Below are 24,351 nucleotides of genomic sequence, written 5' to 3'. Positions count from 1 at the left end.
TGATCTCCCTTGTCTAGAAAGGTTTCAAATAAGTGATCTGTTCACCAGTTCTTTGGTCCTTGCTGCAGTTGTCATGTCCTCTCTATACTGAGATGTGTTTAGTTTGCCATGCCTCCACTGGAAATCTGGAAAGGATATCCCTTTTAATCTGATGATAATCCCTAGCACAGGCTTCTCCAGTTATTTGGACTACAGGATAGGAATGAAGACCAATGTAGTTCCAATGTACCTCAAGGATACAACATTGATAAAAGCTGCCCCAGTCATTTTACAAAACCCAGCACCCATCTTTAGTGATTATGATATATATGGTTTTTACATGTAGAGCAACCCCAAAGCATGTAATGTGTATTGGGACAGATCCATGGGGCACAGAGTCATTAAAGGAGAATGTTGAAGTGAGTTGCCCTGCATTGAACAAGAATTTAAGTGGCTTATTCTATTTTAACAGGTGGTATAATACTAGGACTTGTAAAATTAAGGCCTTTATTATCTAACTCAAATGTTAAAAGACATATATATTTTTTTTACAAAGAACAAAACTAAATTAAAGTAAGTATGATTGAAAATAAATGTTCCTCAGTTATAGAAAACTTCTATAAGTACAGGAAGAATTCCGAGGCAACATGAGAACACTGCTTCTTTTTTCTAGTTTCATTTTAATTTTTTGCCAATCCAAAGACTGTATAGAAAGGAAACATTTCAAAACATCGGTTGAAAATGAATTTTATCTCTGTACCGATGCCTGTGGGGACTGCCATCCTGCTGCAACAGCCATGCTTCACCAGTGCCAGCCTGCCATGGGATGAGGGAATTGTGGGGAGGTAGTGGGGAGGCTGGGATGAGGGCAATTGAAACTACTCTTTGTGAGTCCCGTGGGAGCTTCTGGCCATTCCAAGGTCATCGAATGGAATGTGACGCCATCCAGCCCACTAAGCCAGGGACTGTTACCAAAACAATTTGTCTGAATGTAATTGGATAATTTACTGTAAGATAACTAGGGGAATGGTAAGGAGAAGCGAAAAGTTAACAGGATGCTTTGGGTGTGAAACTTCAGTTCCTGCTTTGCCACTCTTAAACTTTAAGCTTTAGTAAGTATATTTTTGTTAACAGTGGATTTGAGAGTCTTTCTTTTCTAACTGACGAAGTTGGGACACTTGACATTGCTTCTGTTTGAAAATTGGAGAAGGACTAGCCCAAAGTTACCCACTTAACTTCTATAGTTGAGGGAGAGGGGAGCATGAGGGCTTCATCATTTCCCATTTAAAACATTAACCAGTATATCATACTTAGGCACATTTGTAGTATAGATCTGCTAAATAAATGCATGAACGAGTTTATTTGGTGGATGTAAGAGTGGCAAATAACAGTGTTTATTTTTCCCTTGCAAAGGATGAACCTCAGTGTGAATTGGGACATATATGCCTGTACATTTATTTCTGTGAGTAGCAACAATTGCTGTGACTACCATTAGGAAATGATTGTATCCATCCTCTATATTTCCTTAGGAAAAGAATAAGTTGTAAATTGCTCTCAAATTCTCTATCAGTGAACAAAACAACATGTAGAACATTATACAAACATAACATAGACGGTATTGTGCCAAACCATGCCTCTGGAGGCTTGCCTAAGTAAATCATTATACGGTTTCTACAAAGCAGTAGAGATTATTTTGTTCAGGTAGGCCTTTGTTTTGTATATGTATGTATTGATTTTTGCTGGTGAAGCTAAGCTTCTGGTTTTTCTAATTTTTATTGATCTTGGTTTTATGGCATCTAAATTTTTTAAACTTTCAGAATCTTGGGAGTATATGAATGAATGAATGAATGAATGAATGAATGAATGAATGAGTGAGTGAACTTTTTTTTCTAAATCATTCATACCATATTTTTATACTTATTTTAGGGGTTGTCATGTTTATTTCTTAAATTCCAAGGGAGTTATTCCCACTCTCTTTGTATAGCATTCAGATGGCCTTTTGTCCCCTGTAATTTTTTCACTAGTTATCTGCTGTTCCTGTCACTTCTTATCTCTGATTGCTGGCCAATTGTTTCTTTCTTTAGATCCTTCCTCTCTTGAGCTATATGAACCTCTTTAACCAAACTATTTTGCTGTGCCTTGAATGCCAGAACTGACTAGGTTTTGTTGAATATACTTTATTATTCAAAGTTTAAGAACAAGTTGTGATTGTATCTGTGACAGATTTGCCTTGCTGTGTTTTGTATTTAGTGAATCCCGGATACTGGGATTCGATTAGTCAGATTTCTTGATGGTTGAAAAGTTGTTAATATAAAAGTGATTTTTTTTAAAAAAACTCTGTCTTTAGAGGCAAAAAAAATAGTTTTGCTATGAGAATCAAAAGTGAGAATTATGATTGAATATTCAGAGTGTTGCAGGCTCTTTTAATCATGCTGACTGTGATCAGATTATGCTTCTAATTATCTATTGATTCATATAATTATGGATTTGCTTGAATGTTAGGGAAAATTTATTTCCTTTAATAAAGCTGTAAATTTTTTTTTTAATCTCAGTTGTTACGATTCAAAATCATATTTGGCCAACCTGTAACAAATTGTCAGCTCCCAGAGACAGTATAATGGAAATGCTCAGCACATGTTCTCCACTTATAACCATTTCTAAATCCAATGGAATCTTTCTGGTATTAATTGGATTAGAACAGATTACATATTGGGAGTCACAGCAGGTAGCAAACCCACACTGATCTTGGGTGATATTGAAAAAACTTAAGCAAAGCCAGACACAATTAATAATGGGATGGGAGAATATCAGGAAGTGCTAAGGGCTGTAGGCTAGGTTGGGTACTCAAGAAAGGAAGAAAGTAATACAACCACTTCTGTATTATTGCCAAAAAACTACATGAGCATGTTCACTGACTCAAGGGAGATTTATATCACACTTATCTAAAGTTGGTAGGCAAGAAACTAAATTTCCTCCCAGCTCCTTCCGTTTCCTAGTACTCTACATTTTTTCAGTATGTGAAGTCAAAGAAAGAACAACCAAGATATAGTGGGTGAACTTTAGATATAAAGTGTGTCCTGACTAAATATTCTCCCATCCTCATGTCAAATTGTATCATATTCAAAATGTTTTATTCACTAAAGCAACAGTAATTTAATGTTTCAATTGTTGTGAGCTCGATGTTTTCATTTTAATTGTTAGTCCTTCAGGACCTGCCCAGGTGTTCAGTTAGGTTTGGAATTGTAATTGCTATTTGTGAAAAGAGAATCATGTCCATAATCATTTTGTGGAAACAAAATTCCTATTTTGTTTCCTTCAGTTTATCCTGCCATGCATTCCACCTTGTGGGTTTTCACTTTTACATGGGTGCCTTCATGTTGTCTCTTCCTCCACATTATAGTTTTTTTTTTATTTGATAATTTATTTTGCTACTTCTAATCTGCTCAATCTGTGAGAGGATTACGGTTACCTAAAATGTCAACAGTTTGTTGAAATATTTTGGAGAACCAGACAAACAGAAAAATGATGAAAACAATAAAAGCCATTGTTGAAGTTATACAAAGGGATTTTGTATCTGTCTTGGGCTCAATCACATAAAAACATAGAGTTAGAAAAGCCTAGCTTTCTGTTCTGTGCAGATCCGCTAAGTCAGAGGTGTCAAACTCTTTTTTTAAATTTTTTTTTATTTTTTATAAGTTTTTTATTTTTTTTTACACAAACAAACATTTAGTACATCATTCATTTCTTCCATGTGACATCTTGGTGTTATCTCCAAAAACTTCTTTTCTATTATCTCTTCTATCTTTGTTCTTGCCAAGTCCATTACAAAAATTTCCCACTAATATTCTAGTTGTAACATATTTTATCTAGAGGTGTCAAACTCAAGGCCCGGAGGCCAGATCTGGAAACAGTAAAGGACTGGCCTGCGGTGCCTCTGCTAGTGAAAATGGAGCTCGGGAGGGCTGCGGGCAGCCCTCTTGAGTTCCATTTTCACTGGCAGTGGGTTGCAGAAGGCTGTTGCAGCTGAAAATGGAGCTTGGGAGCCTTTGGGCCACCACAGGCGCTCCCAACATGAGTGACGTCAAGCTGGCACACTCACCCTGGCCACACCCACTCTGCCCCCCCCCCGGTCAAACAATCCTGATGCAGCCCTCAATGAAATCGAATTTGACACCCCTACACTAGGATATCTTTAACATCTTTAACAGAGGACCATTCAAATTTCTGGTTGTAATGCTCTACTGCAGTGGTTCTCAACCATAGGTCTGCATACCGCTGGGGGAACATGATGTTGTCGCAGGTGGTCCATGAAGTCTTGAAGAAATGTTTGCCCAGAATCGGAAACAAGAAAACATGCCATCATACACAATGATAATTAAAAAAAAGTCCTCAATTGCACAGAAATGGATAAATTAACCATGGAGCTTAAAGATAGAGAGGAATCAGAGTATTACAAAAGTTGGAATATGGTATCAATGGCTTGAAACAAGATGTAAAATTGATGCATAAAGATGATATAGAAAGTACGTTAAATTGAAATTGAAAATTATATAGATTTATAAATATGATGAAACTTGTTAAAGGATAAAAGGAATATGTAAATATATATATATATTTATTTATTTATTATTTATTATTCAAACTTCTATACCGCCCTTCTCCTTTCGGACTCAGGGCGGTGAACAGCCAAAATAAAAGCATTTATACATAAGTTAAGTTAAAAAATAGATTTAAAATAATTAAATAAATTTGGCCCGTAATGTCAGGGCATTTATTAATCCCATGTTTGGCTCTGGGACTAATTACCCTGGTTTAGAGGAGATGGGTCGTGGCTTAATCCAAGTTGTCAATAATCTTAAAAGAAACGCGAGGAAGGTTTCTAATAAAACTCATTTATTTGTTATAAAGAAAATAAAACACCTCACTAACTAAGAAAAGTTAATTGTTACATTTTTGAAAGTAATTCTCCAGCCGGTCCAAGACAGACCTTGCTGGCAGGAGAACAAAAGGAAAGAGAAGGGTGAAGAGCAAGTGAAGGAATGTGGGTGGATGCGGAAACACGTAGCTTACTGATAAGAAGTTGGCAAAGCTACGGAGAGTCTGACAGTCCAGAAATAATGAGCTCAGCTGGTAAATAAAATAACGCAGTGACATTCCCCTTCTTTGCCAGTTGAGCGAATATCAGTACATCATCAAATAAGGCACATCTTCTCACGCAGATACTCGTGTTGAGCTGCTGGAAGTGGTTTGTTGAGCATATCAGCAATTTGATCATGTGTAGATACATACTGCATTTTGACAAAACCTTTTTTCACTAAATGTTTTATGTTTTGATAACGGATGTCAATGTGTCTGGACCTAGAACCCGTAAAATGAGATTCAGAAATATAAACCACCAATTCATTGTCTTCCATCACTGTGATCTACGTGAGAAGTCCTCCAGGATTCCGACAGCAAGAAGGGGATACCTGGTTCCTAAACAAAAGTCTCTATGGTCTGAAACAATCTGGTTTAATGTGGTATTTATGTCTTACTGACAAACTAAATTCAATGGGCTTTATTAAGTCCGAAACTGATGAGTGCGTGTTCACAAAAAGATCTAACAATGCATATGAGATAGTTCTTGTTTATGTTGATGATATTGTTTATATTGGTCCAAATAAGCAAATGAGTGAAATTTTCGCCAAAGCTTTGCAGAGATACTTCACATTGAAATCATTAGGTCACATTAGCACTTATTTAGGTGTTCAGATTGAAAAAACACAGAAGGGGTTTAGTCTTTCACAAGAAGATAAAATTGAACAAATTTTGCATCATTGCAACATGAAAGATGCTAACACAACAAAGACACCCATGCAAACAGATTTTCACAACTTGACACAAGAAGAAAGTCCTGAGTTCGAGGATCAAACACTTTATCGTTCAGTCATTGGGTCACTGTTATACATTAGTAGTTGGACCAGACCCGACATTGCACTTAGTGTTAATCTCTTATCACGACACGTAGGTAAGGCAAAACAGTTTCATTGGACATGTATTAAGAAATTATTGAGATACCTAAAATACACTAAACATTTGAAGTTATTGTTAGAACCAACACATACTGATTATGCAGAATTATGTTGTTATGCAGATTCTGATTGGGCAAGTGATAAGAAATCACGTAAAAGTACTTCAGGTTATATGATGTTCTTAAATGGATGTCCTGTTTATTGGCAAGTACGTAAACAGAATTTTGTTTCTTGTTCATCTACTGAAGCTGAATATGCTTGTGTTTCAGATGCATGTAATTCTCTAACTTGGTTTGATGCTTTAGTCACAGATATCTGGACACACCCGATCCGACCGATCACAGTGATGGAAGACAATGAATCGGTGGTTTATATTTCTGAATCTCATTTTACGGGTTCTAGGTCCAGACACATTGACATCCGTTATCAAAACATAAAACATTTAGTGAAAAAAGGTTTTGTCAAAATGCAATATGTATCTGCACATGATCAAATTGCTGATATGCTCAACAAACCACTTCCAGCAGCTCAACACGAGTATCTGCGTGAGAAGATGTGCCTTATTTGATGATGTACTGATATTCGCTCAACTGGCAAAGAAGGGGAATGTCACTGCGTTATTTTATTTACCAGCTGAGCTCATTATTTCTGGACTGTCAGACTCTCCGTAGCTTTGCCAACTTCGATGGTCGATGGATCGAAACCATCCTCTGCTACCAGTTGTCAGGGCATTTATTAATCCCATGTTTGGCTCTGGGACTAATTACCCTGGTTTAGAGGAGATGGGTCGTGGCTTAATCCAAGTTGTCAATAATCTTAAAAGAAACGCGAGGAAGGTTTCTAATAAAACTCATTTATTTGTTATAAAGAAAATAAAACACCTCACTAACTAAGAAAAGTTAATTGTTACATTTTTGAAAGTAATTCTCCTGCCGGTCCAAGACGGACCTTGCTGGCAGGAGAACAAAAGGAAAGAGAAGGGTGAAGAGCAAGTGAAGGAATGTGGGTGGATGCGGAAACACGTAGCTTACTGATAAGAAGTTGGCAAAGCTACGGAGAGTCTGACAGTCCAGAAATAATGAGCTCAGCTGGTAAATAAAATAACGCAGTGACACGTAATTTAAAACTTATCAATTTATATATATATATATATATATATATATATATATATATATACTACATATATGATGAATATATTAAATTGTTGTTAATGAAAAACAAAAATAGAATATAGTAAAAGATATTATATATTTATAAAAGTGCACATAATGTATAAAATAATAGGCCAAAAATTGGAATTGTGAAATTTGAATTGTTACCAATAGTTGAAAGCTGTAAAAATGGAAATGTGCTTTTAAAATTAAAAAAAGGTTGAATAAAAACTATTAAAAAAAATAAGTTTGTTTTGTCCAGATACTTTATATTTCACTTATATTTCTTTTCTTTTCTAATACAGTCTCAGAATATTCTTATTATGACTTACTCCTGAAGAAAGCTGGGCAGTTCCTGTCAAATTTGCAGATTAATCTTCTGAAATTTTCTCTTTCCTTGCGGGCATTTTCTCCAACTATTCAGATGTCTCAGCAGGTGTGTAAAATTGGCTGGCTGTTCATGCTAGGAACCTGTGTATGGTTACAGTTCTCAGGTTATGTCATATGAACCATCTCAAATAGAAACTTTTAAAAAGTTTAGCTCCTTTTATTGGCTGGCTTCACTCAGCAAGCAATTCTCTTGCAGATGTATGCCGTGCAGTTTAGATGACTTTAATGCAGAGGTGTCAAACTCACATTATCTGGCAGTGTCACGTGACGTATCAGGACTTTCCCCCCTTCGCTAAACCAGGGTGGGCGTGGCCAGCGTATGATGCATCCGGCCTGCGGTCCGCAAGTTTGACAGCCATGCTTTAATGGTTCCCTTAATCTACCTTGTAAGCACCAATCCTTAGCCAAGAGGAGTCCTAAGTGGAAATAGGCCAAGAAGCAGGCCTTTGAATTATCTTTTCCTCCAGGACTTCATTCAGAGTTTGTGAGAAATGGAGTTTCACTTGGCCTCTATAATGCAGGAGAACCTATATTACTACCGTGTTTCCCTAAAAACAAAACCCTGTCTTATATTTTTCTGAACCCCGAAATAAGCGCTTGACCTTATTTTTGGGGAGGTCTTATTATTTTGGGGTGCATGGAGCAAGACAGGGCTCCTTTTGTTGTCTTACCTGATTTCCAGCTCTGTCTCCCTAACCCTAACCAGAGGAAATGGCGGGGACTGGCTGCGCTTGCATTTAAATATTTTTTGAGGAGGGCTTATCTTTTGGGGGGGGTTATTTTAGCACATGCACTCAAAAGCCCAATTGGGCTTATTATTAGGGGATGTCTTATTTTTGGGGAAATGGTATGAACGCAATTTTTTTTCATTTTATATATTATGGAGGAGTGAGGGAGGGTGCAGTTGAATCGTATGAGTATCTTATAAAGCTAAGAATAGACACTGATGTCACTCCAGAAACTGCTGAATTACAACTTCCAGTGTCCCATTGGCGGGGACATTGTTCCCCTTGTAAAATGCTCCCTTGTTTCCAAGTTTTGAATAATTTGGATTTCAACACTTTGATTTTAGAGTAGGAAACTATATCTTTTCAGAAAAAAAGAAAGCTTCCTGAGCTGCTACACAGACGAAAAATCATTTATTGTTTAGAATTAACCAATTTGCTTTTAAAGATCCAAATTTCAAGTTTGTTCTTACTCTGTTGTGTGAACATTCAAAAAACTTTTAGTCGGTAGATGCTGACATTCAAGAAAGTCATATTTATAATTAGCTGGATAGAAATGCAGCAGCCTCAAGTATGTTTCAGTAATTCATAAAAACAGCTTTTGAAAGTTTTACATTCTAAAGCGCCCTGCAATTATGGAAGCATGTTGAACCATTTGTTTAAAATGTCTCTATTGTTCTTTTGCTCGGCTAGCGATATGGTTGATAACCGAGTCTGGAAAAATTGATACATTTTTCTTTCCTGGGTTTTGAATATGTTTATTACATTTTCTCTCATGTGCTTTGCACTTAAACACGAGATACCAAGCAGTTGATGAACTGTTTTAATCAAAGTAGGCTTCATTATTTGTAATATGAAATGAGAGAGTGTATTACCGTTGAATGTAATTGTTGAAATATTAGATTGCAGTTCTTGAGCCACCCCCAAAAGGATGCAATGCCTTTGTGGTTATCCATGGGAAAAGCACCTGTAAGATTAATGAAATTAAGAAGCTTCTGATGACAGCTGCATCAAGGTGAGCATAGTGAGCTATACTGAATGATTATTTTAAATATATATATACCTTTTAAGCTTCTTATCCCATGCATAATTAACATTAAACACAGTGATATGCATTACTCATGATGCCCACTGAGATTTAATCAAAGTCCTACTATTTCTTGACTCTTCAAGAACAGGCTACTTCAGTGGTGGGTTTCAAAATTTTTTACTACTGGTTCTGTGGGTGTAGCTTGGTGGGCATGCAGGAGAAGGATACTGTAAAATCTCAATTCCCACCCCACTCCAGGGAAAGGATACTGTAAAATCACCATTCCCTCTCTAATCCAGGGGAAGGTTACTGCAAAATCCCCATTTTGCGGTAACCTGATCAGCTGGGACTTGGGAGGCAGAGAATAGATGGGGGTGGAGCCAGTCAGAATTTTTACTATCGGTTCTCCGAACTATTCAAAATTTTCGCTACCTGTTCTCCAGAACTGGTCAGAATCTGCTGAAACCCACCTCTGGGCTACTTTCTTTCCAAAAGTTGGTAAGATATCTTTTCCTGCCTTTGGCTGGCTCTGCGCTAGTAAGCTTGCTAACCTCTCACTATATGTGTATTTTTCACTCAATGATAGCTTAAATCAGATGGAAAGGAGAGAGTGTAAAATCCAGGTCACTGAAGCAATATTATTTTTGTGTCCAAAATAATATGATTCTTCATCCAGCAAAATAGGCAACCTGGGTAGGGGGCACATTTTATTCAAAAGAATAAATATTCTTCCTGTAGCATTGGATTCTTCCTCTAGCATTGAACCAAGCATGAATCAAGCTACAGTTGATATTGTTCATTAATCTCTAATGACTTCATGTTGCACAATAAAAAAAATAGCTTCATTGTTTTGTTGATGCTACTCTACAACTAGTTATAATCCAAGTATCATATGGTAGTCCCCATCAACACAAGACTAACTTTGGTGTAGATAACTTTTAGAGTTGCATGATTACTAGTTGTCACTTTTTGGCACATTCACTGAAATATAATTCATACTGAGCTGAACATAATTTTTTTCTTAATCCAAGGCCCAAACCATATCTCTTCAAAGGAGATCATAAATTCCCTGTACTCAAGGAACCTGCTGTGGTTGTGATCCTTTATGCTGAAGTGGGTACCAAAGATTTTGCCACATTTCACAATGTCTTATCTGAAAAAGCACAAAAGGGAGAATTTGTTTACATTCTACGACATTTTGTCAAGGTAGGTATATGTGGAAATGTTATTGTTAGCTAACATTAGAATTAAATGATTTCTTTCAAGTTTCCATTGTGTTGCAGCATTGAATATTTAAATCTTTCTTTAGATTCCCAAATTGTGTTCTACAGAAGACACTGAAGCTTCCTTCCTTCCTTCCTTCCTTCCTTCCTTCCTTCCTTCCTTTTCTATAGCTGCTAGCTCAACCAGGTGACTCTGGGCAGTTTACAATTCTAAAATACTAAAGCAATTAAAATCAATTAAAATACATTAAAACAATAAAAACATCCACAAAATGAATAAGTATAAGCAGCAGCCATGATGATTAATGAATTAATACTAAAGCCAATATTAACAGGCCTTTCACACATTATGAGCCCCAGGTCCAGGTCCAGTACATAGTCAAATTTGTAAAGCTTTGTGAAAAGTCAACAGGGTTGGGGCCATTCTAATTCTGAGGGAAGAATATTCCTTAAGTCAGTGCCTACTGCAGAAAAAGCCCCTCTACGGTAGTTCCTGCCTGTCAGCACTCTTTGGGTGTGCTGGAGATCCCATCAGCCAGTCTGTTGGATCTGATCAGATGGATAGAAATTCTTGGATGAAAATGTTCCCTCAGATAACCTGGTCTGAAGCCCATTGACCAGGTGGCAGAATAAAAATATATTTTTTGAAATGAACAGAACTTCACAAGAGGGCCAGAATCTGAAAATCTTTGATGATATTGTCAGTTTTCCCAGTATCAGCAAATAATAATAAGTGGATTTCTCTCTCTCTCTCTCTCTCTCTCTCTCTCTCTCTCTCTCTCTCTCTCTCTCTCTCTGTGTGTGTGTGTGTGTGTGTGTGTGTGTGTGTGTGTGTAATGCGACATGATTAGTATAAATCATGAAAAGAATGGATCATGCACTTGTGTCATCGCAATTTCTTCCCTGAAAGAAATAATTGTTTAGCAATGATTTCATAACACTTTTTTAAAAAAACCTATATATGCTTAATCCAGAAACGTAGTACTGAGAAGATGTATTTGTCTGGATATGGTGTGGAACTTGCAATAAAGAGTACAGAGTACAAAGCAATGGATGAATCTCAAGCTGAAGGTACATTTTTCTTCCCTGTGTGGTATAACTGGAAAATATTAGGACAAAATATGTGTCAGGTTATTGAGGCAGTAAACTTTTGCATAGCCCCATTGATAATGGAAGATAATAGAAGATATGTTATGGGGCAATAATTCATCTAGTATTTGTTTTCCAGACACACGCTCTTAGTTCTTTTTGGGGGAGATGGCAAAAGTAGCTACGGCACTGAGAATCAATATAGTAATGTACATTTGTAATTTTTTGTAGATGGAAGCCATGTGAATTGGAATGTATGTCAATCATAGGCTTCTGTTTCTTTTCTAATGGAGATCTTGTCAATAATTTCTTTTTGCTCATTTTGTGGAGGGAAAACAATCATTTGCAAACTGAATATGTTGTTATATTTTCGTCTGATGTATATTTAGCCACAAGAAATAGAACAGAGGAAGAAGACAATAAGGATAGTGAAGTCCAAGGATTTCTCTTTGATACATTAACGTAAGTTGATTTCAACCCCAATCCTTCATTTTACATTTGAATAAATGAATGACTTTATTATATTTCAAAGATTAAAAGAATTGTACTGAAAAATCAATTTATGATATTATAAATGTCTCAATCACTTAACAACTCTGTCAAGAAAGGTGGTATAATGGGGCGAAACTCAATTAACCAGTTTCTTACTTGGTAACAGGGATGCGGTGGCTCAGTGGCTAAGATGCTGAGCTTGTCGATTGAAAGGTGGGCAGCTCAGCAGTTCGAATCTCTAGTGCTGCGTAATGGGGTGAGCTCCCGTTACTTGTCCTAGCAGTTTGAAAGCACGTAAAAAATGCAAGTAGAAAAAATAGGGACCACCTTTAGTGGGAAAGGAATAGCGTTCCCTGCGTCTTTTAGCGTTTAGTCATGCCGGCCACATGACCATGGAGATATCTTCAGACAGCGCTGGCTCTTGGCTTTGAAACGGAGATGAGCACTGCTCCCTAGAGTCAGGAACAACTATCACATATGTGCGAGGGGAACCTTTACCTTTACTTGGTAACAGAAATTTTAGGCTCAATTGTGGTCGTAAGTTGATGACTACCTGTATGGCTAGACTTTGAGATTACTAATATGCATTACAAATAAACCATTCCAAGTGCCTCATTTGATTTATACGAAGGAAAACAATAATAGAATAGCTTCATAGGGATCACTTTTAGTTTTAATCGTATAAATCTAAGTTCAAGAAGTTATTAATTTGCAACTTATGCTTTGTATTGTATATTGGGGAAAAAGGAACAATATTAAAGAACTGTCCTAATTTTAGCAAAAGGCCAAGTTTTATTGACATCCTTTTTGGTTTATTATTACTGTTGTTTTTTTATTACTTTGATTTAGTCTGTTGTTGCATTTAATTATTTACCTGCCTAGAATCTTTTTAATTGGGTGGGTTTTAAAACATGAATAAATATTTAAATAATTGTCATGCAGAAGAAGGAATAGATTTGCTATCTCATGTCCCAGAGGGCTGGACCAGAACAAGTAATGGAAATAGACCGTGGCATGGAAATGGACTTAATATAAATGGATATTAGGAGGAATTTCTTGATGGGAAGAGCTTCCAATCAGTGATACTGGCTGACTTGTGAAGTGATATATTCCCCTTCGCTGGACAAAGGCTGGATAGCCATCAGTCCAAAATGCTTTAGCAAATATTGCACCAATCAGGAAAGTTGGATTTGATGACCCTTGAGATCCTTCCAGCTCTATGACTCTTTATTTGTAATAGGCACTGCACACCAGAACAACTAGACACAAGGACAGTTTCCCCCCCATACCATCACTCTACTAAACAACTAATTTCCACAACACTGTCAAACTATTTAGTAAGACAGTATTAATATTCTTCTTCTCATCTTTCTTATTACTATCTCTTTTTCTACTTATGACTATTGTTGCTTGTATCTTAACGATTTATATTGTTTTATTTAGTTTCCTAGTATGATTTATGTTGATTCTATCACTAAGTGTTGTATTTTATAATTTATGATGAATGTAATTTTATGATGACTATGATCATGTTTTATCACTTATAGCTTTTATGTCCAATGAGAGCTTATGCACTGAAGACAAATTCCTTGTGTGTCCAATCACACTTGGCCAATAAAGAATTCTATTCTATTCTATTCTATTCTATTCTATTCTATTCTATTCTATTCTATTCTATTCTATTCTATTCTATTCTATTCTATTCTATTCTATTCTATTCTATTCTATTCTATTCGACTCCACTCCACTCCACTCCACTCTAATCTAATCTAATCTCCTATGTATAAATGCACTTTAATTTTAACTTTGTTTATATTTTATAAACCAGGGAGAACCATCCTGATCTCAAAGACAATCTGAAAGAGTTGAAAAAATACCTGATTGAAAGCAGTGATAATACAGAACCTTTGAAATTGTGGGAACTGAAAGGTATTGCTCATTATACTGGTTTTCACCTTTGTGAAATACTATGTGCCAGTAATAAATCCTTATTACAGTTGGAAACCTTGTCTGAATGCTATTTGTTAAGTTTCTTTTGTCAGCGAGAAAATTGCAGGAGGCATAGAACTAAAATATCATTACTGTATAAAACATAAATACTAAACATAAATACTTTTCAAAAAGTAAAGAAGGATTGGCTTTTCTCTTTAGCTGGACTTTTTTTGGTGCAAAGGGGACTGAAAAAAAGAAAAGATTTAAATTTCCTGTGCCTGAAATCCCTACAGCAATTTTTTTGTTTACTGTTGCTGTTAACAGAGCATGAAAATAGACCACGAAATATTATTTTTGTAAAATAAAAAACTAATGCTACTTTAAAAGCTTATTTGCAACATGACGAGGGAAGTAAACTATGAATTTTGCAGAAAGTTAGGCTTTTTCATAATTACATGACAGTTATATGATACCTTTCTCCTTTTTAAATTATTAGTCATTATGTCTCATAACTTTTATTATATATATTGGTTAGCAAAATGGAAACATAGAAGCAGTCTTTATTGAAAAAGCTAAGATTTACTAGTCTTAGTTCATCTGAACTTAATCTTAAAGTAAACTTCATGTAATTTAGGACAGAGAGTGAACCAATGTTTCCAATTTGAGCTTTTATTTTCTTTCTGAGTTCTACTTCGGAGTGTAATAAAGTATGATTTGAGTGTTTATGTGAGACCCTACATTGTCATTTTTTTAAAAAAATGGTTTAGCGTAAACCCAGAACATGACTTGATACTGTATTTGACACAGAGAACCGTAATAATCTTTATGATTCAGAAATCATAATCTGTTTACCTGTGGATTAGGATGCACAAAACATGCTAAAACCTCATATGCTTTCTTTGGGGTTTGTTTAGTTTATAATTGGGTTTAACACATTTTATGAAGCTAGCCAATTCAGTGAATTTTGCCTGATTTTACGACCTTTTTTAAAGGTCTTATTCATTAAGCAAATCGTATTAAATGGATCTGGTTTTTCCTATTGGCTTTGCTTATTGGAAGTGCCTTGGGAAGATCGCATAGGGTGATAATGTGATGCTAGGACATTGTAACCATTGTAAAAACATGTCAGTTGCCAAATTTTGACCATGTGGTGGCAGGACATTGCAATGGTTGTAAATGCAAGGACCAGTCACCAGTTACTTTTTAAAGTGCTGTTGTAATTTTGCGCATTAGTCTTTAGAATAACAGAATAATAGTTGGAAAGGACCTTAGAGGTCATCTAGTCCAACCCCCTGCTCAAGCAGGAGACCCTATACCATTCTGGACAAAAATGGCTGTCTAATCTCTTCTTAAAAACCTCCAGTGGAATCCCCACAACTTCTGAAGGCCTGTTCTGAAGGCAAATGCTCATAAGTCAAAGACTACCTGTATTGTTTACAAAATTTCAAATGTAATATGAGGTTCTTTGGCAACACTTTATTCTCTTTCAGATATTAGTTTGCAAGCAGCCTCTCAAATTCTCTCTGCCCCTGTTTACAATGCATTAAAAGTAATGAAAGACATCGCACAGAACTTCCCGGTAAAAGCCAGGTACAATTTATTTCTGTGATAGTCATATGAATGATTGGATTTTGTGCTTGTTTATCATCGTGATTTACCGTATTTTTCGGAGTATAAGATGCACTGGACTATAAGATGCACCTGCTTTTTTTGGTGAGGAAAACAAGAAAAAGAAATCTGCCTCTGCCTCCCAGCAATTTTGCCTCTTTGCATCAAACAGCAAACAGCTTGCTTTACTTTCATTTTCGTTTTCAGCATAGCTTGATTAGCACAAGAAAAAAAAAATCTGCTCCAGCAATTTACCTCCTTGCAGCAAGCAGCAGAGGCCCAGGCAAAACAGCTGAGAGCAAAACAGCTGAGAGTCGGGAGGCCGATCCAATCAACTTGTGCTAATTAGGCTGTGCTGAAGCTAAAACAAGCTGTTTCTTCTTGCTGCTTGCTGCAAGGAGGTAACTGCTGGGAGGCAGAGGCCAAAGGGTGGGGGCCAGTGGGCGGGCGGGGCTACGTTCGGTGTATAAGATGCACCTAAATTTTCACCCCCTTTTAGGGGGGAAAAAGGTGCATCTTATACTCCGAAAAATGCAATATTTGTAATTTGCCTGAGGATAATGTGTTTTGTTATACCCTCTTTAAAAGCTTGAATGAAAATTGATAAAATTAAACTGTATATCAAATGAAGTTGCAAAATTTTAACCAACTACCATTTATGCACAAGAATATATGTGGGGTTATTCTGAATAATCTAAAATGGTCTAATATGGTAGCAAATTGCCATTAAATTTAAGTAGGAACTTGATATTTCTACTCTCATGGGGCAGTGTATAGAGGAGCAAAGGCGCACATGAGCCCTTGGTGGATCAAGTTTTAGCCATGTAGTTCTATAATAATAGTTTAGTGTTAACATCCACACTGAGCTGTGATGTACTTTATTGATGAATAAATATTTAAACACAGAACAATTACTGCACTTAGTAATTTTTTCACATTTTTTTCCTCCAGATCCTTGACTAGAGTGCTAGTAAACCAGCAAATGAGAAAAGAAATAGAAGAAAATCAAAAGGTTTGTACTTGTTCTTTTTAAAATATGAAATGAAAGAATTTACTGTCTACTACTTGGAGATGAGAGTCAGTTTGGTGCAATGGTTTAGGCATCAGGATAGAAACTGGGAGATGGTAAGTTCTAGTCCTAGAACTTAGCCTAGAATCAGCTAGGTAACTGTTCTGACCCGGCTCCCAAACATGACAAACCCTCTGTAGTTAAATCAATGATTCCTTTATTAGGCGCGCCAGCAGCTTTCTCACAGCAGGCGGACAAGTCTGTCTGTCAGGGAGATGTCTGCCACACCTATTCGTCTCCACCCTCTGCCTTTTATCCCCAGAGCTAGGGTGGGGCTCTTCCATACCAAGGATCGTCCGATAGATTTCCACTGCTCTCCTCTCCTCTGCCTTCTGCGCATCCACATGTTAGGCACTGGACCCAGCTTTCCTCCTCTTCCTCAACAGCCACCTCCTCGGGCTGTTGACTCTCCATCTGAGGGCTGATGGATGGCCCAGACTCTGCCTCTGTCTCTATCTCTGATAGCTCCATTCCCTCTTCCCCCTCGGAGCTCTCAGGTTGCCTTGATGCTGGCCCTGACTCCACACCACCACCTCCTCTGATTCAGCTTCTGAAGGGGCTGGCGGCTGACAGGCCACAACAGTAACCTTGGGCCAATCACTTTCTCACAGTCTTAGAAAGGAGGCAATGGCAAACTACTTCTGAAAAATCTTGCCAAAAAAAAAATTATATATATATGCAGGGACGTGTCCAGATAGTCTCTGAAAATTGGAGATGATTGAACAAAAGAAAACAAAAATCCTTGGAGATATTTTGCTACTATGAAAGTTTAAAAAATGAAAGAATTTCAACATGTTTATTTTTTAGAAAATGATTAAGCTTGGTATTTAATTACTGATCATTTCATCTCTCATCTCGGCTTTCTCCCTAGATTAATGTATATCTTTATTTGCCAAGGTGAAGAAGAATTGCAGTTCCCTCTAAAAAAAGTGCTAAAAATCATATTATGAATGTTCCAGTAATGCCTTCAGGGGTTGAGCTTTAGCTCTGGACTGAACAGCTTTAATTGTCCTCTGAAGTTGAACATAAATGAGTTTAGCACTTACCATTTTGTTCCCACCAAGGGATTTATGCATTGGTCTTTTTTGAAGATGTGAAAAGTGTAGTGTCCTAATAAATAGTTCTTTTAAGTTTTCTGTTGTTTTAGTACTATATGTTTCAATGGCATTGACCACTACCTCTCATGAAGGTAGTCTCTTTATGAATGGATTTCAAGAATATTCTGATATTTGTGATAGCTATTTCCTTTTCATCTATGATCTCAATATTTTGGATAGTCTTCTTCAATTTAGGATTCTCCAAATTTCCTAACATACCATTATTGGAAGCCAGAACAAGCATCGTGTGGAGATGATGGGATTTATAATTCAATATATCTGAAGGGCACTTGATTTAGAAAAGCTTGCTTAGGAAATAAAATATATGGTCACCATTTTGGTTTTTCCCTGTCATTCATTCAAGAAGATCTTTCGCTTCCTATCCTGGAAGCCGCATCAGTTGTACTGGATGCTATGGGAGATGGAAAGATCTCCCATAGCATCAAGGATGTTATTGACAACTATTGTCCTTCCATCTGCCATAGCATCCAATACAACTGATGAAGCTTCCAGGATAGGGAAGCAAAACGTCTTCTTTTTCTCAATAAAAAAAATCAGTCCAGTTGCCTTTTCAAAAATAAATAACACTTTTGAAATAAGTGTGACCTGGATGACTGAGAATCTTCATAGACACTCTAGTTTAGTCCTTATTTCCAACTAGCGCAACTATCGACAGACAGTCAAGACTATAGTGGAGCTTAGCTGGAGAATAATATAACTTGATAACAGAAAAAAAAGCTGATAGTTAATATGGAATTACTTAATCTGGATGGAATATATTGTGAAAGCCCAGCTACCATTTTCTAATTATTTATTGCAATTATATCTTTCACTTGCATGAAATCATTTGCATGAAGCTTTATAAAGAATTGAAATTGTCATAATTACTTACTTGTTACTATAACAAATACAGTTCTTTAGACTGAAGCATTTTTTTTAAAAAAAATCAGAACTGAGAATATTTCATAATACTCCATCAGACAAATTTGATTTAATATCAAATCAGAAAGTAAAACGATATCATTTTGTCCAGGCAGATCTTCCCGTTGAGGAAGATGGAATGACCTCCTTCAGACTGAATTATGGTGGGATAAAATGGGGGCAGAGTCAGCCTTTCTAAACTGCTATCCCCCAGACATGGACTGTCTCTGAAAGTTTGGAATTGTAGCCAAATACATCCAGAAGGGTCTAGGACAACTTGATACAACCAACTCACCACGGCCAACTCACCGTGTGACAACTTGCTCTGGCCAATTCGTGCAGGACAATTTCCTGCAGAACAAGAGTTACATTAATATTGAAGAAATAGTGGAATATAATAATTAAAGAAAGGATGCCAAAAGAAGGACAAAATAAAATGTGAATGACAAACATAATATTTTTTAATTATTTTAAATAATAATTGAATTGTTCCGCAGTGAGTTGTCCTGTGGCATGTTGGCCATAGTGAACTGGCCTATGGCAAATTGGCCATGGTGAATTGGCCACGGCGAGTTGGCCACAGCAAATTGTCCCATTCCGCATCCAGAAGGCTTTGGGTTGGAGAAGACTGGGACAGATGAAACCAGGAATTGCAGCAAGAATGTTTAAAATCTTGGATTTAAGAAAGAGGAAGAACTTGTCCTAATTTGTTCAGACAATTAGGATACATTTCATGACAAACGCTGAACGTGAATTTGTGGTCCATAATTTGTCAAACCAGCTTTAAGCATATCTGATGGAAACGGTGAATATGTAATTATCATTCTATCTTCTAAAATCTCATTAAGGAATATTTAGTATCAGATTTATTTTGCAGAAATCAAGAAGATCTCCTTATCTGGAAAAATAAGCAGGATATTAAAATTGATTCATTTCAAACGAATATAGCATTGCTTCCATTTGAAGTACTGTATGTTGATATCCCAAACATTTGTTTACTTGTTTGTTTGTTTTAAAAATAGCTAGTTAACTCATGGCAAACCTTTCTTTTCCAGCGTCTGCATGAATCTCTTGAACTTAAGCCTGGTGAAGCACATTTATTTTTAAATGGCCTTCCAATAGACTTGAATCTTCGTGATCCCTTTAGGTAAAGTAGTTTGCAGCTTCATTACTATCCAGAATGCTCAGTCATCTGTATTTAACTACTCCTTACTCCAAGACAAATGTTGATATCTTGTTCTGTAATGAGTAGTTCAGAAAGGGAACCAAAACATCGTTGGTGAATACTATTAACTAATTTACTACATCACCACCTTGAGTCTCTAAATCAGTACTGTAAGTGTAAGATGACAGTCCTAAAAACCAAAGAAATGTCATTCAGTATGTAAAACTTCTTACCATATCCAGTGGAGCTGCATATTAGTAAAACCCATTTCCTTCTGGCGACCTCTAGATCAGTGGTGGGTTTCCAAATTTTTTATTACAGGTTCTGTGGGTGTGGCTTGGTGGGCGTGGCTTGGTGGGCATGGCAGAGGAAGGATACTGTAAAATCAACATTCCCACCCCTCTCCAGGGGAAGGCTACTGCAAAATCCCCATTTCTTCCCAATCAGCTGGGACTTGGGAGGCAGAGAATAGATGGGGGCGGGGCCAGTCAGAATTTTTACTACTGGTTCTCCAAACTACTCAAAATTTCCGCTACCGGTTCTCCAGAACTGGTCAGAACCTGCTGAAACCCACCTCTGCTCTAGATATGCTTAGGCCTTTGGATGTGAAGCTCCCCAAATTTAGCCTTGCTGAATAGGAATTACAGTCCCAACATACCTGGAGGATACAATATTGGGAAAGCTATACTAGTTTAGGGTCCTTTTTGTCCCTTTAAAGTTGCAATACTTTAGTTTTGGTCCTCAGTTAATGACCATTCATTTAGTGGCCATTCAGAGTGCTGAATGAGTGGTACTTGCAACCAGTCCTCAAAGATCTGGCTGTTGCAGCATCCTCGTGGTCACATGATTGCCCTTTGCGATCTACCTTGCCAGGTTCCCACAAGTAAAGTCAATGGGAAAACCCGAAGGGAAAGTCACAAGCCCCACTGCTTTTTCCCTTGAGCAGCTTCTATGGTATACAAGATTCCTGTACTGGTCATCCACCAACAATACCCCACATCCACATTATGTAGCACATGCACAGTGCCACAGCACCCCACACTTATCCAGCCATGCTCATGGAGCACTGCAGCATCCCATCCACTATCCGCCCATAGTAATATACCACCTTTGCACCAACCCTAAGTGAAGGAACACTTTTTCCCATATATATCTAGAAAAGCCATGGTGGTGCAGTGGTTAGAATGCAGTATTGCAGGCTAATTCTGCTGACTGACTGACTAATTCTGCCAGCAGTTTGGCAGTTCGAGTCTCACCGACTCAAACTTGACTTAGCGTTCCATCCTTCCGAGGTCGGTGAAATGAAGACCCAGATTGTTGGGGGAAATGTGCTGACTCTGTAAACCGCTTAGAGAGGGCTGTAAAGCACTGTGAAGCGGTATATAAGTCTAAGGGCTATTGCTATTGCTACCCTAAGATTTTCTGAGTTAGGGGGGATTGCTACCCAGGAGTGGGCCTATCCAATGGTGGTCTTCCTGACTTTGGAATCCCCTTCCCAGGGAAGTACACTTGCACGGTCTTTTCAGTATCAAGGAAAAAATATTTTCTTTTTCAAAGCCTTTGAATAATAATACTGCTGCGCCCTTAAATTTCTATGGCTACTTTAATCTCTGTAATTGTTATGTTACCGTGTTTCCCTGAAAATAAGACCCTGTCTTATATTTTTTTGAACCCTGAAATAAGCGCTTGGCCTTATTGCCATTCACTTAAAAGCCCGATTGGGCTTATTATCAGGGGATGTCTTATTTTGGGGGAAACAGGGTATTCCTTAAGGTGCTTTGTTGAGGCCCGACCCAGCTATTGACCAGATACCAGTGGGAGCGGGGTGGTGGAGCTGAAGGAAGGCAGCCACCAGCAGATGGAAGATTTTTCTGTCTTTAGATATTATTCTGTATAGTGTTACATATAAAATATATTTGTCTAAAGCATTTTAGAAACTCTGAAGATAGAAGGAAAAGCAATGCACGTTCTTCACTCCCTTGGAATTAAAGGAGATCTTCCGAGTAAATTCATGAGGTTAGCTTCCCAATCTCAGGATGCCTCTTACGCATTAGACATCCGTCACTCAGCAATTGTAGTAAGTAATATTTTTTGTGCATATGAATCTTTCAAGTGCCGCTAGATTCTTGGTTTGAGTTATAATGAATAAATGCCACGATGCCTTTGGCAACAACCTTATTTAATTTTTAAAATTTGGATTTGTTACAGAGCAATACTAAGAAGCAAAATGTACTTTTCTGCCATTTCCACAGTCCTGGAGGCTTGTGCTGCTTAACAGAAATTGAGGAGAAAGTAGTCTTTATTTAGATATTTTTAAAAACAATTCTTTTCTTCCCGATTAATTTTAGTAGGTAATACCAATGTTAGCAGGTAGTGTATCAATTGGCATAGGGAGAGGCTCTTTTTTGGGATCATGTAGAAAAGAAAAACATTTCTGGAAGCAAGGCTAATTCTTCCTAGGCCTCAGAGTACCCTACTGGGGCTACCCCTTCTGGAAGAACCATTAAGAATTGATTTATGTCACCTGAGTGGCATCTTTTTATTCTTTAAATGTTACCTTTTGGCTGAGAGGTTTTAAGGAAACACAGTCTAACATTTCACAAAGCCATTATTTCTTTAAATATTTTTACTGAATAGACTAACATAATTTTGGCTGGAGTTATACAACATGCTAAACTGTAAACTACAGTTTATAAACAAACCCCCATGTCTTGAAACACCAAGCCAAAACAAATTAATTGCAGCCGAAATGATCCAGCTCTTATTCCATTTTGTTGGCATCTCTAAAACTGTGGTCAAAAAGATGCTTTCAGCTTGTTTTCCCCTACATAGCCCCTTAAATATTCTCCCAATTCTATAGGATTAGTTTCTTCACTGGTTTCCAGGTGCATTGGTCAACAGTGAAGCCCATAATAAGTTAAAACTACAACATGCTGAGTACTACTTTATTAAATGGACTTATGAGAACATTGTGTTTGGCAAGGTTTAATTTGATAGTAGCTTCACTAAATGCCCCATTTCTGTTGTATTTTTTTAGTGGGTCAATAACCTAGAAACCGATGCTATGTATAACAAGTGGCCTTCAAGTTTTCAGGAACTTCTCAAACCAGCATATGCAGGAATGATGCGACAGATTAGACGGAATTTATATAATATGGTAAGTGTGAAATATGGTGTGTGTGTGAGAGAGAGTGCATCCGTGCATTCTTTTAAATATTTTTAGTAGGGATATATTAGAATTACATCTTTAGTATACAAAAGACACAGAAAGCCCTTCCTTGGCACATTTTGTTCAGCAATTCACTTATCTACGTAGTTATGAATGCACCACTGAACTGATTGCAAAATACCGTATTTTTCGGAGTATAAGACGCACCGGAGTATAAGATCCACCTACCTTTTTTGGTGAGGAAAAGAAGAAAAAGAAATCTGCCTCTGCCTCTGAGCAATTTTGCCTCGTTGCAGCAAACAGCCTGCTTTACTTTCATTTTCGTTTTCAGCATAGCTTGATTAGCACAAGGAAAAAAAAATCTGCTCCAGCAATTTACCTCTTTGCAGCAAGCAGCAGAGCCTGCAAATCAGCTGAGAATCAGAAGGCCGATCCAATCAACTTGCTAATTAGGCTGTGCTGAAGCTGAAAGGAGTTGTTTTTTCTTGCTGTTTGCTTGCAAGGAAGAAACTGCTGCGAGGCAGAGGCCAAAGGGTGGGAGCCAGTGGGTGGGCGGGGCTATAAGATGCACCTAAATTTTCACCCCCTTTTAGGGGGGAAAAAGATGTGTCATATACTCCGAAAAATACAGTATACCCAGCAGTATATCTATGATAATACTTGCAAAAGCACGGCCATACTTTGACAGCCTTTTCCTATTGCACTTAGCAATGGTTTTTCACCATGATTTATAGAATAAATCACAATTTGCGAGGTACAGTCTTACATCTGACTGGAATATGTATTCTAACTATCTGGTCCTATTGAGTGCATGAATCAGGACAGTCTGTACCAACAGAAGTTTCCAGTTTATTCTTGAATCCTTCTTTGGGGCTTTCAATATATAGTAGTAGTGGAAATAGAAGGTACAGAGAGAGTATAAACCATGAAGTATAAAATTTTCTTCTCTTGTAGGTCCTTTTTATTGATCCTCTCCAGGAAGAAGCAGCTGGTTTCCTTAAACTAATTGAGTTAATCTACACTCAGAAAGTACCTTTAAGGTAAATTAACACTGAAATTCTGTCTGGGATTAAAATAGTAAAGGAATTTCTCTTCACTTTCTTCATTTTCAGAATTGTGGCAAAAAAACCCCTATAGAATTAGTACACTGTTATTTTGTATATTCCCTATATGAGTACTGATTAATACAAAGGGAAAGAGAGTTTGGGCAACATGTATCTATTGATGTTCAATCCTCCATGATTCATTAGTTGCAATTTCTCAAAACAAGTCAACAAAATAGAAATGAAAGATTTTAATA

At 37.2% G+C, this 24,351-nt stretch overlaps 1 protein-coding gene across 1 annotated transcript in view; it reads left to right on the top strand.

Annotated features, from left to right (window-relative positions):
• The window catches only part of UGGT2 (UDP-glucose glycoprotein glucosyltransferase 2), a 71,256-nt gene that overhangs the window by 5,580 nt on the left and 41,325 nt on the right, over positions 1 to 24,351 (top strand). Inside the window, exons 3-14 of the mRNA XM_070943209.1 lie at positions 7,447 to 7,577; positions 9,159 to 9,271; positions 10,318 to 10,492; positions 11,484 to 11,580; positions 11,988 to 12,060; positions 13,919 to 14,019; positions 15,513 to 15,612; positions 16,582 to 16,642; positions 19,773 to 19,864; positions 21,809 to 21,959; positions 22,920 to 23,039; positions 24,006 to 24,091. Of these exons, the coding sequence (XP_070799310.1) occupies positions 7,447 to 7,577; positions 9,159 to 9,271; positions 10,318 to 10,492; positions 11,484 to 11,580; positions 11,988 to 12,060; positions 13,919 to 14,019; positions 15,513 to 15,612; positions 16,582 to 16,642; positions 19,773 to 19,864; positions 21,809 to 21,959; positions 22,920 to 23,039; positions 24,006 to 24,091 (1,300 nt within the window). The remainder of the gene's footprint in view (positions 1 to 7,446; positions 7,578 to 9,158; positions 9,272 to 10,317; positions 10,493 to 11,483; positions 11,581 to 11,987; positions 12,061 to 13,918; positions 14,020 to 15,512; positions 15,613 to 16,581; positions 16,643 to 19,772; positions 19,865 to 21,808; positions 21,960 to 22,919; positions 23,040 to 24,005; positions 24,092 to 24,351) is intronic.

Source organism: Pituophis catenifer, unplaced genomic scaffold (genome assembly GCF_029215685.1).
Source record: "Pituophis catenifer annectens isolate HBS135680 unplaced genomic scaffold, rPitCat1.0.hap2 SCAF_4, whole genome shotgun sequence".
In the NCBI taxonomy this organism is placed as follows: Eukaryota; Metazoa; Chordata; class Lepidosauria; order Squamata; family Colubridae; genus Pituophis; species Pituophis catenifer.
Note: the sequence above shows the minus strand (reverse complement) of the source record. Positions and strands in the feature narration are given on the sequence as shown.